This window comes from Drosophila mojavensis, unplaced genomic scaffold, assembly GCF_018153725.1.
Source record: "Drosophila mojavensis isolate 15081-1352.22 unplaced genomic scaffold, ASM1815372v1 contig_74, whole genome shotgun sequence".
Taxonomy (NCBI): Eukaryota; Metazoa; Arthropoda; class Insecta; order Diptera; family Drosophilidae; genus Drosophila; species Drosophila mojavensis.
Genome location: NW_025318899.1, coordinates 1,943,052 through 1,962,899, shown reverse-complemented (window position 1 = coordinate 1,962,899; position 19,848 = coordinate 1,943,052). Strand labels below are relative to the sequence as shown.

The following is a 19,848-nucleotide window of genomic DNA, read 5'->3' as shown; positions in this document are numbered from 1 at the left end:
TGTTGCAGTGTAAAGGACAATATGGAGTGCACTGAAAGTGGTTGGCTAGGGGGCGGGGCAGGGCGGGGTGGTGCATTCATTTTAATTACCTGAATGTAATCGCAGTCATTCCATGTTTTCAGCCTCGGCTCCAGTTTCTTGTCCTTGTCGCTGGCACTTGGCGGCGGCGGCGCCATTTTGTTTGTGGCCGATGTCTCCTGCGTGGAGATCCAAACGAGATTCCCCTTGGGCTGTTTAACTAGAATCAGCGCATGTTTGCCATGGGGCACGTCGTGCTGTGTGTGTATGTGTGTGTGTGTTTTCAAATAACAATTAAATGCAAATTAATGAACTGCATTTACAATAAATTCAATTGCGGCACAAAGTGCCGGGTAAAATAGATGGTAAAGTAGATGGTAAGAGAGAGAGAGAGAGATGGTAAGGGAGAGAGAGATGGTAAGGGACTGATGGTAAAGGAGAGATGGTAAAGGAGAGATGGTAAGGGAGAGATGGTAAGGGAGAGATGGTTATCATCTGGGTTAACACCCTTTGTATGTGGAGTGAGGTAAAGGTAGATAAATTTTGAACTGTTGTACAGGTCTTAGATTTAGATGATTTCAAGCTCGTGGAGCATTAAAGGTTTAAGCATTCAAGGTTTAAAGATAGATAGGTCTATTGAACAAACAGAATTTCGACACGCCTCAATGGGCGTCTATCTGTGGTGAATATGTTGTAGTTGCAAGATTTGGGGATTGTACTTGGTTCTGAAAATGAGAAAGATAATCTGTATAACTCTTCCCAGCACAGCTCTAGGTAAGCGTAGTAAAAACATTTTTGATCAGACTTAAGAGGGAATTCCCAGCAATTTAGCTGCTATATAAGGCTCCCAAAGGGCCAAGCTATCAAAGTTCTAAAAGATATTAAATTCACAGTTGCTCTATATCCCAATACTTTTCGTAACTTCTTCCACAATTTTCTTCTACATATCATCTATCTGTAGACCCTCTAAGTGTGTCCCATATAACTCCTACTTTAAATAAGAAACATATACTAATCTCATCTCACCCAGTTATTCCTTACTCTCATAGCTTCCCCCTCTCATCATTCACCTGCCTTTGCAATCATCTTCATAGCTCCTGCGAATGCAATTTAAGTCTTTATCTCGACACAATTCGCGCACATAAATATTTAAATAGCCCCCCTCCTCCGTAATGTCCCACACACACATCACGGACAATAGACTTTTTCCATAACTCAAAATAGTCGTAATGTCTCGTGGCGACATAATTTTGGCATACGCCCAGTTAATTATAATCAAAGAACGTATTCTATTTGGGCATGTAAATTGCTTTTAAATCGACTTTCGTCCTCGTTCGCTGACTTTTCAACTTTCTCAATTCCCAAGAAATTTAGCGGCACATTTGCTTTGCTCTTTATTCTTTTTCCTCTGTTTAGTCTGGCATTTTTATGATCTAAACGAAACTGGGATACAGCGGCAGTACGTTTTGGGTGGTGTTGTGCTAATGCGCTTAACGATGGGCTGGAGCTCTTCGGGGAGGTGTTTGGTTAAGTTAAAGGTAGAGCGTAGGGGCTTGGGAATGGGCATTTTGGATAATGCTTAGTAAGGGATACAGTTAGACATGTAGAGATGAAAATTTGCTGGATTAGTGAAGAAGAAACGTAAGCTTCATTTCAAGCTGCTGAGGTAGGTCAGCAGAGCAAAGAGAGAGGGGAAAGCCCTTAATGGGAGTTAGAGGTGTAAGCTACAATATAAGATTGCTTGTTAAAGCGAAGGGGCTCAAGGTTCTTACAAGAAAACTTGGGGAAAAGAAACATCTGTACGAAGAAAGGAAAAGAGGTTGCAAAAATTGCTAATGTTAAGAGAACGTTGAATAGAGAGGGTAAAGAAACGTAGAGGATAAAATTACTCGTTGTTGGGAAGACTAAGATAACTTGGCTGAAGTTCGTGGGTAGAAAGACAAGAGGGAAGAGGAATGAGGAAAAATTCAAGGGTTGAATAGGAAATGTTAAGGTTTTTGCTAAGGGAAATTTACAGAAGATCTGCAGTAGATAAAAGAAATGTCAAGCACACCAATAGCTTAACCTTAACAAACTCAAGAGTATGCCTCTGTTTGACCTACCTGTCGCACTGCATAATAGCAGGTGAGATTGCGCGGATAGATGCCCGGATAGTTGGGTGACTGCAGGCGGCAGGGCTTCTTGTCGCAGTCGCTGAAGATGCGCGAGCAGTAGGTGCCTGGTATAAGATCACCTGAAAGAAGATTTCGATATAAGCGAGGAGACTTGAGAGATGTGATTCAAAATCCGCTTACCCAGATAATATTTGGGTTCTGTGTAGTTGTGCTCGTCCTTGGGCAGCGGCTTCTCCAGAGAGTCCATGAATGTCTTGTTATTCGCGTAGGCGCTAAACAGACTAAAGTCCTGGCCATAGCGATCAGAGCGAGCGCCGCTGGAATTTGTAAAGTCCTCCAAGACTGAGCCGGAGGCTTGAGCCTGTTGCTGTTGGGGATTGAGAAAGCTGCTGCGATTGTGCCACTGGCTGAGCTCTGAAAGAGAGACAGAAAGAGAGAGAAAGAGTAGAAGAAGAAGAATGAGTTTGGTTTATGGAAATACCCTCTTTTCTTACAAGGACTTACCTGCCAGCTTAATGCCGCCGTAGCGCGTCACCGAGCTATCCTTTGAGAGCACCTTGTACCTAATACGAAAATCGAAGTTGTATCCGCTTTGATCCCGAGCCAACCTTAAGGGGGCAGTCAAGACAGACAACAAATACTCATTAATACTCCTCAAGGGAAGATGGGTTAGATTAACTCACCTGTTTAGCTTGATGGTGAATATTAGCGAGCGCGTTTCGCTGTAGAATAAAACTGGTCCCCACGAACTGCCGCACCACATGCCACCGATTGGGGTCCGCGCGGACTCTGCTATCTGCATATAGCCGTCGGGGCAGCCCTCGTGCACGTAGCTGGTGAAGCGGCCAATCGTAAAGCTGTCCAGGGTAACCTAAAGTCGAGCAACAGAAGGAAAGGTGGGAAATGCAGGGAAATTAATTAAAACCAACTTCTAATACGACGATTCGACTACTCTGCTGTACTCAAAAATATTCAATTGTACAGATCTCAACTGCAGCATACCCCTTAGTAGTATACATTGCCACTCTAGGGCATCTGAAGAAAGAGAGAGAGAGAGAGAGAGAGCTGTCTGCCCTAATAAAGTTTTGGCCAGCTTCGTACATCAGTGAACTGGTTGGCTGGTTGGTTGCCCTGGCTAGCTGACTTTCAGGATGCTCTCAGAAGGCATTCGAGCGTGCCAAAGCCGTTGGCCAAGTACCTCAGCACGCCCCCATCGCCCTCAGCCGCCCACAAGCAAAGGTGTGAAGTGGCGTAATAACTAACTGGGTGAGTTTCCTCTGTGAAGAGCAGTCCCTACGCGAAGTAGCGCATGCAGCACGTGAAGCAGGTACAGGTGGAGTAGGTGCAGGAGGGGGACAGGAGATGGGTATATACGACTACGCTGTCAGTTGGAGTTACGCTTCGTTTGCTGCACGCCTTTTGGGATTGGGATTTGCTGGGCTTTGAAATCAATATCAAGGGGTGTTGTTGCCTTGGCTTATCTTTTTAATGGCTTAGTTTATCCCAGTTGGCAAATGAATTGTGAAAGGCCGGGTGGGTACGTAGGTAGATGCCAGCTCACCTGTACTACATCGCCGTGCTGTCCGCCCGCTGCCGTGAACGTAAGCACACAGACAAAGGGCACACGATCCTGTTTGGGCCGATGCAGCTCCAAGGAGTAAGTCTGTCCAATGTCTCCATAGTAGGTGCGATTACAACCTGAAAGACGAAGAAGAAGAAGAAGAAGAAAGAGTAGAAAGAGGAAATCATAATTGTTAGCAGCTCATCAAAAACGATGTTAAGGGTAATTAGCTTTAGACGAGCAATTATGTATGTTGCTGTTGTTGTTTGCTGTTCATTGTTTATTTGCTGTCAAAACAACCCCTGAGCGTAATGTACCCAGTACCCTTAGCCTAGACACCTTTAATTGGCAATAGCGACGTTTATGAAGCGCCTCTTCAAATTAGGTGCCGTTACTAAAGGCAAAGTGTTAATTGTCTGTTAAGTTAACAGTAGCTCAACTGCGACTTGAGGGCAAATTAACTGCAGAGCATTACATGTCAAGCAGCACGCTATAAACAGGTAATTAGGCATATCACATCAATTATCTAGATTTTTATTATTTTTGTTATAATTAGTTCATTAATAATTGCTAATTAATGAACTTTCATTTAATAGCTTAATTTACTATTTAAAGACTTCATTACTAATTACTGCTGCTATCGATATCATTTACACATCGTATATACATATACTATTTGTATTAAATACCAATTAATCGCATTAGTAAATAGTTCAACAATCTGGCAACTCCTATCGCAGAAATATCCGCAATCTGTTGCTTATCGGTCGTTCGCGCTGCTTTAAAATGTGAATTTCTAACCAGTTTTTCTTTAGTGTGTATTTCCTTTTTTTTTTTAAGTGTTTTTCATCAGTGCAGTGTTTGTGAGTGTTTTATCTATTGTCAGCAGCCATCAAGTGTAAAATATGTATGAGGTGAGTGCAAGAACAAAATGTTTGCCATTTTTTCATTTACACCATCTTCCTTCCAATGCATTTACCGTTTGGCCATTCAATTGGAATGCAAATCTCATGAGATTTCATTTGATGTGGAAAAAGCCTAAAAGCAATTTGAATTTGAATTTCAATTTGTTATGGCAATTGTCACAGCATATTGTAGACTTTTCAATTAGTATTATTAGAAATTTATGGGGCTGGTGTAGACAATTGAGTAAAACGGATTTCTATTCAATTTGGCTGTGGCACCTGTGCACCTGTCGTTGTTGTTGTTGCTGTCATTGCTGTTGTTGTGGCTGCTGCATTCAATCAAATTCGACAGGCAGTCGAGTGGTTATCAATACACAATTAGATAATTATGCTTCTAATGCGAATGCCCATAGAGTATGAGCATACCCACACACACACACATACATACATATATGTATATACATATGTGTGTGTACATTTGCAGCAGCACATGCGGCCATAAAGCAATTGCTTTCCAGTAACAACAGTTATTTCGATTTAGCATTTTGCTTTCAACCTATATATTGATGGCTTGACTGCGCACTTATCCATCAATGGGTGTTCATTTTTCAATTAAATGCCGTTATTTTTTGTTATTACGTTTTGCATTTACTCTGCTCTGATCCTCTCGCGCATTGAACGTCATTGAAAATACTTAATTAAATTCATCAACGCTTGACATGACATGCCTCCTGCTCCTGATCCCTTCATGACTGGGCACACGGCTCCAATGGGCAGCCAATTGGTAAAGTGAGAAGTTCACTTTGCCGCCATTATGAGGGCCTTTCTGTTCGAGTGTGAATGTGAATGGGAGAGAGTGTGTGGCTGTGAGTGTGTGTATGTGTGCGAGTGCTTAATTACATTTACACATGCTAGCTGGGTTGCATGGCAGACGAACGTTAAGAGAGTGAGAGAATAATGGCTGCTCGCTACACTGCGGCGAAGCATTATGGAAGTGTGTGCATGACAAATCTTGTCGATTGGAAAGCGTGTGAAGCTAAAGAAGATCGAGCAGGATGGAAGTATCGAATTATAAATTTGACAGCTTGAGCGAGGAGAGAGGCAAAGAATGGAAGTGCAGGAGACTAAGAAATTGTGCGGGCTGACAGGCTGGAATGTATGGATTGATGTAGGGGGCGAACATGAGTGAGCGAGATAGCAACGTTTTATTTGCTTGTGCGTAAAATGCAGTCGAATCAAATTAAAATTTTAAAGCGTATTAAATTTAACTTAAATTTGTGTATTGTATACAAATAAAAATATAAAGAAACTAGATTGAATTAGCTCTGAGTCAATCTCTTTGATTTCACTCACTTTTAATTTTTTCGTTTAGTGTCTTTTTTTTAAAAGCCTGCTTTTTAATGGGATTTTCTCTCAATGTAGCTGCGATTTAATTTCGCGGCATGAAAGAGTATAAAAAAGGTTGATTGCCTGCTCCATTCGTTCGGTTTAATTTCGTTTTTGCTGCCCACCTTTTTGCACCTGTGTGCCCTGTAAATTAAGCAAACAGCAGCGCAGCGCAGAGTTTCCTGTTGCCTGCACGGCTAATCTCTTATGACAGCTTTGCATAATTGCTGGCAACACCAGTTACCACACCCCCATGCCCCATGCTCGCCCCTCGTTTGGCGTAGAACTTACGTGTGCAGAAGCGCGGCTCATCGCTGCCATCGCCGCAATCGTTGTTGTTGTTGCAGAATTTGCTGAGCGGAACGCAACGTCCATTCGAGCAGCTAAACTCGGCGAGTGAACAGCCCGTTCCGGAACTGGAACCGGAACCGGAGCTGGAACCATAGCCAGACAAATTGGCAGGTTTGGCAGCGTTTGATGTGGATGCGGCGGCAACTGCAACGGCTGCTGCTGTTGCGGCCGCAGCTGCTGCTGCTGTTGTTGTGGCAACTGCTGCCAGTGCCAGCAGCAGCGTCAGCGTCGACGTTGACGTTGCATTTACGTGTCGCTGACTGCGGCGTTGACGTTGATGTTTAGGTTGACGTTGACTTTGACTGGAAGCCTTAATTGCATGACATTGTGTTGCAATTGTTGTTGCTGGCATTTGAAACATTTGTGTGACAGTTATGTGGCGCTCATTTAACTGCCCTTTAACCCCATCCACGCTCAGTCTGAAGTGTTTTGCAGTTGCGGCAGTGTTTGTTGCAATATTTGTGTTTGTTGTTGTGGTTCGTTGTTTCAGTTTCTTTGGCCTTTTTCTGCTTTTGTATTTTTGACGCCATTTTAATGTCATTTTCGTGTTTGTTGTATCTGCAAGGAAAAATTTGTATTAATGAGTTTAATAACTATTATTATAATTGTAATTTATTTTATAATTGTTTTTGTTACTGTAAAATACTGCTATATTTACAATTGAATTTATCAGATATTTTATATACAAATTTAACTATGCCCAGTGCGCAGAGGGTATCTGCTAGTCGTCAAAGTGCTTGTACGCAATTTATTTTTTCCAATTTAAAATAATTCAATTTTTATTTCACTTTAAGCTCAATGCTTATTATGCATTATTTTGCAATCCATTTCGTCTGGACTTTCATTGAAAATGCACGAATTAATTTTTCGTTTTTCAAAAATTAAGCGAATATAAAAAGTATAAAGGATTTGCGTTTTGCGATTTATGTCCCAAAATTTATGGCCAAATATTTATCGCACGGTAAATAAATGGAAATAAATGTGCCCGGCCAGCGTCGCGGTCGCAGTCGACGCTCGCAGCGACAGCGGTTGGCTCATAAATATTTGCAGCATAAACAGTTTTTATTTTTGTTTTTATTTTGTCTTTTTATTTTTCTTGCTTTGCTAAGGACGAATTTTCACGCGCGTTGCACAAAATGTGTGCAAAAATGTGTAAAAGGGGGAATTCCCAGCCAGCGAAAAAAAATAAAAGCTGCCAAGCGTGTAACGGTGCTTTTTTGCGCACAATGGATAAATATATGCGAGGCCTGGCTGAAAGACCGGCGACTAGCATAGAACAGACGTTCTATGCGAGAATTGATTAATGTCTTTTTTTGTGTGCGCGATGCAAGAGAGAAGAGAGAGGGAGGTGGGAGAGGGAGAAAGAGAGAGAGAGAGAGAGGGATTGCTGCTGTCGATTGCAGCAGTCAGTGATAACGATGCGAATGAAAAACAACAGCCGCAAAAATCAGAGACGGGAGAGAGCGAGAGGTAGAGAGCGGGCGACAAAGAGAGAGGGAGAGATAGAGAGTGGAAAGCGCTGTTCTATTGGCTGCCTCGCGGGCTGCTGATGATTTATTACCGTTGTTTGGGGCTTGCAACGCGTGACCCCAAAACAGCAGCAGCAACAACTAAAACAACAACTCGAGAGTCAATGAGTGAACTGAGCGAAAAAACCAGCCTTGCACAGTAGCAGCAACAGCAGTAACAAAATAAAAATAGCAAAAAAATTCGTTGCATAATTTTAAATTAGATGCACAGACATGGAACAGACGTGGATGCCTCGACGGATGAAACCAAATGTGGGACAGACAACAACGAGAACGACAACGACAAAAACGGCGACGGCGACGACTTTGGTGGCAGACAGCAGCAGCAGCAGATGACGTCGACAACAAGCAACAACAATAACAAACGTACAACAACAACTACTGAAAAAGCAAAAAAAAAAAAAGACACACACACTCACACAAAATTGCTGCTGCTGCACAAAACAACACGAAAATAGCTGATTCCAACTAGAATGCCACAAAGTGCATCCAGAGATACCCTAACTAAACCGCAAATGTGATGCAATTTCAATGGCAGAGCATAATCTAAGGAATCAAGTATACGAAAATTAAGAGTAGAAGAGGAAAGGTAGAAGAAAATACTAAAGAAAACCAAAAAGAAGAGCATATTTAGTTGACAACTTAGTATATTCAATTGAACAACAAATAAATCAAGAGTGACTATGAAACGCCCACTAGGAGCATGGTAATTCAGGGAATATAATTTGTAATACGACAAAGTCTCTATATTGCAGCAGCCGACGGCTTACATGTTTTAATTTCAGTAGGGCATCATAAAGTTGTAGTTTTATGGGTTTGAAACCTCAAAGTTGAGCTATTAACACATCATAAAACATTTTTGTATGTTAATTCTGTTTAATTAACGGAAGTTCTTTGCAAAAGGACTCTACTTTACATATGCATACTTTAATTAATAGTTTTTATAGTTCCTGCGTGTATTGCTTCGCAGAGCTACCCCAAGTGGACAAAAGGGTATGAAGTGGAAGTGGAAAACATGTTGTTTTTAACATATCCATGCAAGTGTGGAAGGTCTGGCTTCCATTACCATCTGCCATACCCACCCTTTGTTTGCCTTTGCTTCACCTAGTCAAGCTATGTAGCTGGGCAACTGTTATTGCGTCTGGCGTCAGTGAAACTTGCCACAAAATCGAGAGCTTGCCGCGCGGCAAGCTGCCTCCTGTGAGACGAGCAAATGTGAAGTAAAGTGAACGAAGTGTAATGCTTGGACAGGACATTTTCAGCTGAGCTGCTACTCCTGCTGCTAGAGTTGCTGCTGCTGCTGTTTGGCTGCTGCTTGACTGCTGTGTCCTGTGGCTCCTTGACTAGTCGTGCATTAAATTGCTAATAATTTTTGATATGCCAAACTTTTTTTTTTCTTTCACTTGTTTTCGTGCCATGAAACGTCATTTTTGCTGCGCCACACCTCCTTCTTCCTTTCCGCCTTATAAAATCTGTGTAAAGTGCATTTTCGTTATGGTCCACTGTGAAATGGCTTAAAGACTTGCCCAGACGTGCTTCACATAAACTAAGAGCAGCAAAGTAAACAGCAAAGTAAACTTCAAAAACAAAAGCATAAGCTGTAACAGATAATGGCTGGGCTGGAGAGGGCGAGCGAGAAGTAAGTAGGATGGGCTGTAGAGAGGGGTATTGCGTTGCGGCAATGTCAAAAACCTTTCAAATTTGCACTTGTGTTGCTTCTTCTTCGACTACAGCTTGATACTCGTCTATTGCGGTAGTTTCAATAACACAACACTAACAGGAGCTAAGAATAGCCAAGGTCTAGTGAAGGATATGCGCGACTAGAATAAAGTTATATAAAGTTCTGAAATGAAAGATGTAAATTATAAGATGCAAGAGATAATTCCTTCAAAGATTTCCACATAGCTGAAACAGCAAAGATCTGTGCGTCATATACTTTCTCTTCACCTATCACATATTAAGTCTCAGCATCAATATGCCATTTCTTAAGCGTTTTCAATGGCTACGGGGTATAAAAAACAGCAGCAACTTGTTTATCATAGCGTTTGCTTTCTTATCAACACTAAAACACACGCACACATACACACGCACGCACACATTTAGATAGCCCTCATATCATGGCAGACGACAATGTAGTTGGAGGTTGAGAAATGACGATGATGATGGTTAAATGGTAGCCGCAGCAGCAGCAGCCGAAGAAGAAGAAGCAGTAAGCCGTAAGCAAGCAAAGCTTTCCCACTGAAATGGACGACCTTAATGGCGGCCCAACGTGTGGCTAAAGATATGTGTAAGATATATGTATATACACACATACATGCACATATATATACATGTATTGAAGATATATGTACATGCGATATCAGTTACGACGAAGCGTTGAAATGTGCGAGCGCCAATGCTTAAGTCAGCGCAGCAAACATCAATATACCAACCACCTCAACCACACACACACACACACAGACACAGACATTAAAACCGCAGGAAAAGCGCCTTACTGTGAGTGTGTGTCTTCGTGCGTATGTGTGTGCGTGTTTGGCATATGCAAAATAGTTGCATATAAAAAGTGTTGAAAGATGTTGTGCACGTCGTCTCGTTTTTAGCTAGCGGCATTGCCAGTTTTTTTTTCATCATACTCTGTTTATGGAGTGCAAGAAAAAGGGTGTATAGGTGAGCAAGTTCAGCTGTGGCTACCTGAAGAGTCTATGTTATAGCTAGAGATTGAGCAAGCAGATAGAGTTGGAGAGGTAGGCAACTAGAGCTAGAGGCAGAGAGTTAGAGAGCTAGAGAGCTGGATCTTAATGGTACAGCTGAAAGCTACAGATAGAGAGCTAATTCTAGAGAGGTAGACAGCTAGACAGCTAAAGAGCTGATCCAGCTCTCTAGCTCTGATCTATAAAGTTAGAGCTTTAGGGCTTGAGCTATAAATTAATGCTTGACGGCTAGAACTATAGAGTTAATGTTAGAGAGCAAAAGTTAGATGTGAAGATCTAGAGCTAGAAGTTCGAGCGAGAGCTAGAACTGGACTTAGAGGTAGAGAGGTCAGCTTCAGTCGACATTCACAGTTACATATAGCCTTAGCATATAACTTATCGACTCTTCCCTCTTTAAACAGAGTATCTCGCTCTGTTTAGCATTCTATTGCAATCTTGCGACATGTTGTCTTTAGTTCGTCATCTTCATTGTCAGCGCCAGCAACTGCAGCATCATCATCATCATCATCGTCGTCATCGTCATCGAGAGCAACTGCCAGGCCGGAAGAGAACTTGACTTATAGCATAAAGCAGACTACATACAGCCCACGCCCCTTTGCCATTTCCTAGCTAACAAACTTTGCTCAGGCGCCGCAGCGGAAAGGGAAGTGCAGCAGCGTCTATATAAACCACGTCGTCCATACCCCAAGAGGCACCCATCTCCCCTGGGGAGGGGGCTGCTTAAAGCGTAACTCTACTCATGCATTGACTTTAAATTTGTGAAAAATTTCGTTGCATACTTTTGAAGGCGAATGAGCATTAGTGCAGGACACACGAATCGTGGCTCATTAGCTAACTGCTAAAGCATGTTGGCCCGAATGCGAAGAAGTACGCGAGCAGAAGAAGTGAATAAGGCCAAAAGAAAGATGCGCACAAAAGGCAAAATGATAATTGCGACAATTTGGCAAATTTAACCCGAGACAAATTGCTTGTATCGCTACGGTACGAAAAGTTGTCAAGCCAAATTGCTGGCGCTATATATGTTTGTCGACATAGACGAGAAAAATCGAGGGAAAACAGGAAGAGAAGGGGCTTGGTTGTGGGTGTGGGTGTGACTTCTGCACAGCCAAACGCGAATTGCAGAAGCAACAAAGTCGCAATTTTGTTAGATTTGGCAATGAGGCGAAATTGTAAGTCGCTTAAACACATACAAAAGCTTGTCGTTTGTGTTTGATGTGCGTGTGTGAGTGTGTAGTTATTCCCTAGCTGGCAAATGAAGGCAAATTTCCCTTGGCCCTGTCAACGTACGTCGTCAAAAAAGTTTTTCTTTTGCTTCAATTTTAGCGTGCGCTGTGAATGGCATTAGAAGCGGAAATGCCACACACTCAAGAACACACACACACACGTACGTACACACACATGCGAAGTACACTCCTCTGTGTTCGAGTGTGTGTCTTCTCATGCAGAAAGGGCGTCAAAGTTATTTAAACGCCTAGACTTGGCCACATTGACAAAGAATCCAGCTAGCAGCTAGCTAGTTTGCTACCGAAACAGTTCATGCAGAGAGATCTTTCAGTTTTGAGACTTATTTTTGGATTTATTTTGCTTGCGTTATACCTCTGGAGAATGGGCTAAGTAGGGCATGATGATGATGTGTGTATGTTGCAGCGGAGAAACAAGTACAGGGTTTATAAGATGCTATAGGGCCCATAACATACAATAGGGTCTATACGACAGAAGCTGGTCTATCAGATTCTCTAGCGTCTATACTCTTATGGGTTAAAGAATAGCCGAATGTCTAGTGATTTATGTTTAAAGGGTACCTTCTAGTCGAACACAAATATAATTTGAGCTTGTGTTATAGGAACTATATTAGTTTCTTAACAACAAAGTAGACCCTAACCGTAAACAAGTGTTGCAAAGGGTATATTCAATAACTAGCAAGACCAAAGTGAGCTAGTTTAAGCTACATACTCCCACAATATATTATCTTCAATAAAGTTTACAGTTACAGGGTATCTATAGTTGGAAGTCTCATATAGCTAGAGATATATAGTAACTTTTATTAACTGGAGCAGATCTTATAAGAACTATCTCAGCCATTTATGAAAAACAGGGTATGTGTTAGTCCACACTAGCATCTGATCAAGCTATTTTGCCTGGCTTTTTTATTCGCACTTTTGCACATTTGGCAAATGCTTGAGTTAAGCCGCTTAAAGCGGACTTAAAGTGCGTGCCAGCAGCAGCAGCAGCAACTTGAAATTGTTTATGTATGCGTGTGTGTGCTTGCATGTACATATGTGAGCGAGTGTGTGTGCGTGTTTTATGCAGCTAATGAATTTTGAGCGTTGTCCGCATTTTAAACATATTTCGGTTACTCACTTTGGCTTTCACACACAGTACTAAGACTACTTTATTATGCTTCTCTTGCCACGGATTGATACTTAAAAAAAAAGTACTTTGTGGTTGTATTTGTGTAAAGTGTTTATGATCGTTCATGAAGCTAATAGAGTGTATTGGTTTTCAGAAATGTTCTGCACTCTGTACCATTTTATTTAGTTGCATCTATCGTTAAGCTTTTAACGTTTTCTTTACTCCCAACACATATTTCATGTACACATATGCTTCAATTTATTTCCCTCTCATAATCAGAGTATTTCCGCGTGCTTCACATTTTCAAGACATTAAAATTCCCTGCGGTATTTTCGTTTTTAATTTACACCTAATATGTTGCCTGGCGTCAGTCCCCAGGTACGCATTATGCTGCTGTACCTCGTAAATGAAGTTAATTTAATGGGCATTATAAATGCCAGCGCCGACACCATAATTAAAGTACAGCAAAACACTTGAGACTTAATTTGATTTTACTTAAATTTATAGCATTTTTTGAAACGCGCAACTGTCAGTGACAACTACAGCAACAACTTGTCATTTCTCCCTCTCTCTCTCTCACACTCTTTTGCTCTCTCTTTGCAATGTGACTCTCTTTGTGTATTTGGTTGTCCGACGAGCTGGCATTGCATTGTTTAGTCGTTGATTCATTGACTCATTCATTCAATCCACTCGCGATTCTAAAGTGTATTTTAATTTGATTTCATTGTTCGCTGTCATTGGGCGCCATTACGAATTGGCACTCGAACGGGCGCCCAAATGAATATGAATTCAATTTCGCCCGCTCAGCTCGCGGCGCTGATTCCTGCTGCTGTGGGTTGAGTCGTTGTTGTTTTTTCTTTCGTCAGATAGGGTAGCGCGTTCATTCATGACATTTATTCGATTAGGTAGTACGTTCTTTTGGGGGACTTTGGATGGGGCCGATGTCATTATGTGACGGCCTGTCCGATGACATGGCATTTTAATTAGTTTTCAGCAAAGGACAGAGACGAAGAGAGAGAGAGAGAGAGAGAGAGAGAGAGGTAAGAGAGAGTTAGAAACTGGCTAATTAATATGACAGACGCAGGCAGCGAATTTGGCAATTCGAATTTGAATTTGAATTCATTTTCATTTGCAATGTAAAACGTAAAATGCAAAAGGTTCGAGGTAAAATCACAATTTATACGATTGATTGAATTCTGATTGGTAAATAATGCTAATGGCCCTTGTCTGATGTCTTCCCGAAAAGAAAAGAAAACACCAAATGTTATATGAAAATCAATATATAAATAACTGAATATATATATAAAGAAAATGTTGTTATTTTAGTGATAGCCTATTGAAAATGGAAATTCGAATTCAGTATATTCACGATATGTGTGCGGCAAAAAGGTAAAAACACTCATTTGAAATGTGATTGCATTTTAGAGGTGAATTCAATCAATATAGCAATTGCCTTTGGCTCAGTATTGGAACACACACATGTTAAATAAACAAGCAAGTTTTCAGCTAGAACAAATATCATTCAAAGAGACAAGAGTTCAATTTCCAGTCAATAGAGTTCATACGCTCAACTGAACCAATGAGGTTTCGGGCTTTGAATTTCATTCGTGGTTATGGCTATGAATTTATTAGTTTCTATTGGGAAAATAATATAACTAACAAGCTAATGCAGTCAAATTTAAATTAGTGAACATTAAAGTAAAATTTATGTGACAGCTTTAAATAGCTAAATTCATGAAATGACCCAATGGGCTTAGCTAAAAACATTTATATTATTTTAATCTAGCTTTAATGTAATTACTATTTCATAACGTTCATGATAACATGACCTAGATTGCGAAAAGAATTTAATTATCTTTTGAATTATTATTAACAAAAAAAAATGAGAATATGTATCATAGACAAATATCTGAAATATAAATTGCATAAATCTATGTCTATGATCATAATGGCGAGCTGGTTTAATTAACATAATGTCTGCCTCTCTCTATGAATAGAATAAATATTTCTGTAGGGCACTCCCGAAGAGAGAAGATTTAAATTTGTAAATAATTTAATTATTTAGGGTATTTTTTATTGCCAAGTTGGCATGCAATATTAAAAGCTTATCTTCTGCACTCTTAAATTAATATAAATTTTCACTTACATTGCCTTAGACTAACATATATAGGAAATTACCTAATTTAACTTCATTTAATTCTACTCTAAATTGATAATTTCCTATAAAATATAAGATCTTAATGAGTAACGTAGAAGTCATGTCACTGAAACATAAGGAAATAGCATATAAATTAAATTTAAGGCAATTTTTGCTGTTTCCCCATTTAAATACCAATTACTGCACCACTTCTATTGCAGCAGATTCAACGCTATAGCAAATTTTAGCTGCAACCATTTTAATTAAAAATTTATTTTTAATAACAACCAAAAAAATGTTGGCTTTACTCCATTGCATTTACCCACTCGCCCGCTCTCTTTCAGTTTCTCGTTCGCTTTGAGTGCAATTCACATAGAACAAATATTGCGTATACGCAACGTTTGTCGCAGCTAGAGCTTGATTTTGAGTTATTTATTGCGAAGTGCATTCAGCTCGAGCAAATATTGAAATTGTGCATAGTTAAATTGCCAAATTTGACGGCAGAGAATTTACGTATTTCAAATTTTGATTGATGCGTTATTAAATCGTTTCACTTGGTCACTGAACACAAATTAAGAGCAAAATCAACATTCATATTGAAATCAAAAAGCGAGAGGGGAAGTGAGAGTGATGGGCAGTCAGTAAAGATGTAAGCAGAAATAGATCAGTTGTCGTTCTTGAAAATTACGGAAATCATTAATTTTAATGTGTAAAAAACTAAGTTGAATTTTATAATTTAACGATGTGAAATATTAAGTATCCTTAAATTTCATCCAAAGAACAAATATATTATAGGTATTCATATAATAGATTGCGTTCACTGGTGCTGCAGACCATCCATTTAATGAATAGTTATTAGTTAATTTGCTAGTTGCTTAGATTAAGATTAATTGAAAATAGAACATGTTCCCAAATAGAAATATAATCATTTAATTGGGTTCAAATAGAGTTGGCAAATTTAAAATTTATATATTTAGGAATAGTTCTACTAGTTCTGAACAGTGATTGTTACATATTTCTTGACATAGTTGAAGTACCCCATGGCAAAGCGTACATAAATGCCATCAAAAGAAAAATGTTGCTGTCAACGTTGTGTGCGCTCGTCATTCCTCTCATTCCGTCGCTGCCATTTAGAATGTGGAAGTAGCTTCGACTTATAAGCAGGGTTTGCTTTTGCAAAATACATCAAGAAATATCAGGAAATTTTGAAGAAATGTTTGGGTTGAATTATTTTTGCCTTCAGATGAAAGTAAACACATGGCCCAAACAATGTTCAAGCATGGGTGCGTGTGTGTGCGTGCGTGTGTGCGTGTCTCTGCCTGTGTGAAATACAAACTCTCAAATGAGCCGAGGACAAGTCAAGCTGACAGGCTCAAGGAACACGCGACATATTTGCAAAACATTTGTCACATCCTGCATTTGCCTAAGCTAAGAAAATGCCAAGGAAATGATTTTCCTCACGGAAAGCGTGAAAGAAAGAGAGAGAGAGCGAATGAGATTCAGTGGAAGCAAGAGCTTAGGAAAGAGATAGACCTTTGAATTGCTTTGCTTCATTTTATTTAAATCTAAAATTGCTTTTGCCTCAGTAATTTGTTTCCTATGCAAATTTTTTGAACGAAAATTCTAAGCAAGCCAGAGAATACAACAAGAAATAAATGTTGCGTGAAAAGAAAAGTGTGGAAATCCTAATACCCTAGGTGATATGTGACACTTAAGAGAGATATGTGTATAAGAAAACGTATAAGAGATGGCATATTTATTTTCTATATTATAGTGCTAAGCAACAATCTAGATTAGGACATATAGACAGACAGTAAGATGGAGATTAGTTAAAACGAATATACTCTTTGTAATTCGTGAACGAGTATAAGAAAACAGTATGCTTATCAGCTTATCATATGCTAATCATACACATATACATATATAAACAATTCTATCTATGCATAAGGGTATAATTTTGTATATCCTTCAATGCTTAATATCTATCTAATACAAATATTTAAATACCCTAGGCAAAGAGTCTTAAAAAATTGAAGCAAATTTCTTAAGAAATTGTTTGGCTTTGTTGTTGCTGTTGTTGTTTCTGTTTATTTGTAGCAGTTAAATCGCAGCAAAGTAAAAAAGTTGTGCGCTGAATAATGCAATTACAAAGAAACTGAGACGAATTGCTCGTTCGATTGCCCCATAAAAAAAGTAAGAAATAAAATTTACAAAAATACAAAAAAATAAAAGGGGGAGAACGTTAGTCTTTTTTCTTTGTTGCTGCTACTGATTTGCTGAGGCAGTGCCGCAGCCATTGCCCCGTGCCCCGTTCTCTGGCTGCTGGCTCTAAAGTGGCACTCAACTTGTACTCCACTCCGACTCGACAAGCGAAGCGGCGAGAAGTGGCCCCCGCCTTGAAATGTTGCAACAAATCGAAATAGAAATCGAAAAAAAAAAAAAAAATACGAGGAGATGAAAACACAGTGAATAAAATCAAATTTCAAGTGGCGCTGCAAAGAGGCGTGGTAACAGAGGCGGCGGCCGCAGGAGCAGAAGCAGCTCAAGAGCTATTTGCATAATGCGGCTGCTGCATGAATAAACCATGTCTCAATGCCACCTCTCGGCCTCAGTCCTGGCAAAACGTTTAAATCAAATCAAGTGTAGGCGCAGCAATTGCTGGAAAGAGAGAAAGAGAGAGTGACAGAGAGAGGAGTTGAGAGAGAGAGAGAGAGAGAGGGCGCATTGAAGGCTAGGGAATTGTTGGAGTCACTGCTTTATATAGGCATCAGACAGCGCAGGTTATGACTAGGCAGCAAGTGGATTTGGCGGCGATAAAGCATCGTCCACGCTTCATTGAGCAGCCAAAGAAAAAGGATGCTTTGACTGCTAGACGAATAGTAAATACCCTGAAAAGTTATGTCGAATGGCAAGAGGTGTAGCCTTAATCCATATTGATAAAGAAAACATAATCAAAAGAAGACAATTTGTTTATCTCTTTCTTTGTTTCTCTTCTTACTGTCGTCTTGTGTCTCTCTTTCTTTCTTTTATTCCTATCTCGTTTTGCCTGTCTATCGCTTATTCGTCTTATTTTTTCTCTGCCTTTCTTATTCTAGGTCTTAATCTTTCTCTGCTTTTCTCCTGCTATGTCGTTCTCTCTTCTTTTCTCATTTCTTTCTGGTTCTTTCTCTCTTTCCCAGCCTTTATTGAATGCATGATATAGATTCAGAATGAAGTTTATACAAATATTCAGATTTCACTTCTCCCTCTCTCTCTCTCTCTCTCTCTCTCTCTCTCTGTCCCTCTCTTTCTGTCACCAATATCTGCCCCATTGCAATACAACCTTTTGCCATTCAGAGTTTGTGATTTGGATTACTGAAAATATGTCATACTTCATCTTCGGCAGAGCACAATTTATGTGGCTTTAAGGCGCTGTCTGCGACGGCAATAGTGACGTCTGTGGCAGTTGCCACACTGCTGCGGCGCAGTGTTGCAACGCGGGGCACAAATGTCATCAGTCGCTGCCCGCATAAGTATGCTATGAAATCTGTTCCTCAGCCCTTATCCTGCTGCTGGTCTTTTCTCTCACTCCCATTTGAATATCAAATGTCATTGACAGGCGGCCCATGGCCCATGGCCCATTCACATTTAAACGTAAAACTATTTCCAAGCTGCGTAACGCTGCAAGCCGTGTGCCAACTCGAGCCGAGGTGGGTGGCAAGACAAACTCATAAGCCAGACCAAATATGAAATAAATCACTGGGCGGGTTATTGACACGTTGGCAAATATTTGCGCACACAGACAGCCAAGGCGAAGGCGAAGTAGTGAGTGTGGCTGGTGGCGACTAGTGTCAGCTTGCAACCAGCTCCAATCTCTTCACCCACCTTTGCGCCCACACACGTGAGGCATGCAAAGCAGCGCTCAAAACTCTTAAGAAATTTTTTTTTCTAGAGCTGCGACCCCTACAAATATTATCTCTCTCCCTCTCTGTCTCTCTCTATTCCTGGCTGCTCGGCCCAGACAACTGCGTCAACAGCAAAGTCCACTTAATCCAAATTCAGTAAAAAAATTGTGAAGTGGGTTAGGAGCTGCTGCGGGTGGTGCTGTGGTTGGCAGTTGCTTCAATGTTAGTTCAACCTTTGGCAAAGTTGACGAAGATGACAGCAATGTCACAACTGCTGACGAGTGTGTATGTGTGTGTGATGTGTGTGCATGTGTATGTGTGTGTGTGTAATATGTGTGCCCTGTCATCAATTTTGCCTTGAATTTGTTTACCCTTTCAGCGCAAGGCTTTCTGTCATATGCGTCGACTTTGACTTTATAGCTAAGTGTGTGTGTGTGTGAGTGTGCGTGTGTGTGGGAGGCGCAAGAAGAAGAAGAAGATGTTAACTTGGCTGGGTCGCCAAACCCTTTTTGCCCGCCTTTGTTGTTGTTTAATGTACAGTGAACAATTTGTGGCACATGCGTGCGGCATGACATAACAATGCATCAAGCTGCTGTTTATCTACGCTTAATTAAGGGGCGTGGTTGAATTACGCCAGTCAAAAGGAGAAGACGAAGAAGAGTTTTGCAAAATATTTGCTGGGGCCTAATTGAACGTTGGGGAGTTTCCGATAAAATGCAAAGTATGTTACCTTGAGATGCTGCGAAGATGGGTATCGCGATTTCAAATTATATGCGGGTAGCATAGTGATACAGTGGAGCATCGCTAAATGCAGCTGATAGATATTTAGGTATTTAATAAATACAATCAAAATTAAACAAAATATTTTGCTTGGAATCATTAATAATTTTTTTTTTTTTT

At 40.4% G+C, this 19,848-nt stretch overlaps 1 protein-coding gene across 7 annotated transcripts in view; it reads right to left on the bottom strand.

Annotated features, from left to right (window-relative positions):
* LOC6586587 overlaps positions 1-19,848 on the bottom strand; it is a 51,283-nt gene that overhangs the window by 11,394 nt on the left and 20,041 nt on the right. For all 7 annotated transcript variants that reach the window (XM_015160425.3, XM_015160426.3, XM_044009586.1 and 4 more), the window contains exons 3-9: positions 6,276-6,893; positions 3,694-3,830; positions 2,816-3,003; positions 2,637-2,740; positions 2,313-2,546; positions 2,121-2,251; positions 90-275 (exon numbers count right to left, since the gene is read on the bottom strand). In XM_015160425.3, the coding sequence (XP_015015911.2) occupies positions 90-275; positions 2,121-2,251; positions 2,313-2,546; positions 2,637-2,740; positions 2,816-3,003; positions 3,694-3,830; positions 6,276-6,893 (1,598 nt within the window). The remainder of the gene's footprint in view (positions 1-89; positions 276-2,120; positions 2,252-2,312; positions 2,547-2,636; positions 2,741-2,815; positions 3,004-3,693; positions 3,831-6,275; positions 6,894-19,848) is intronic.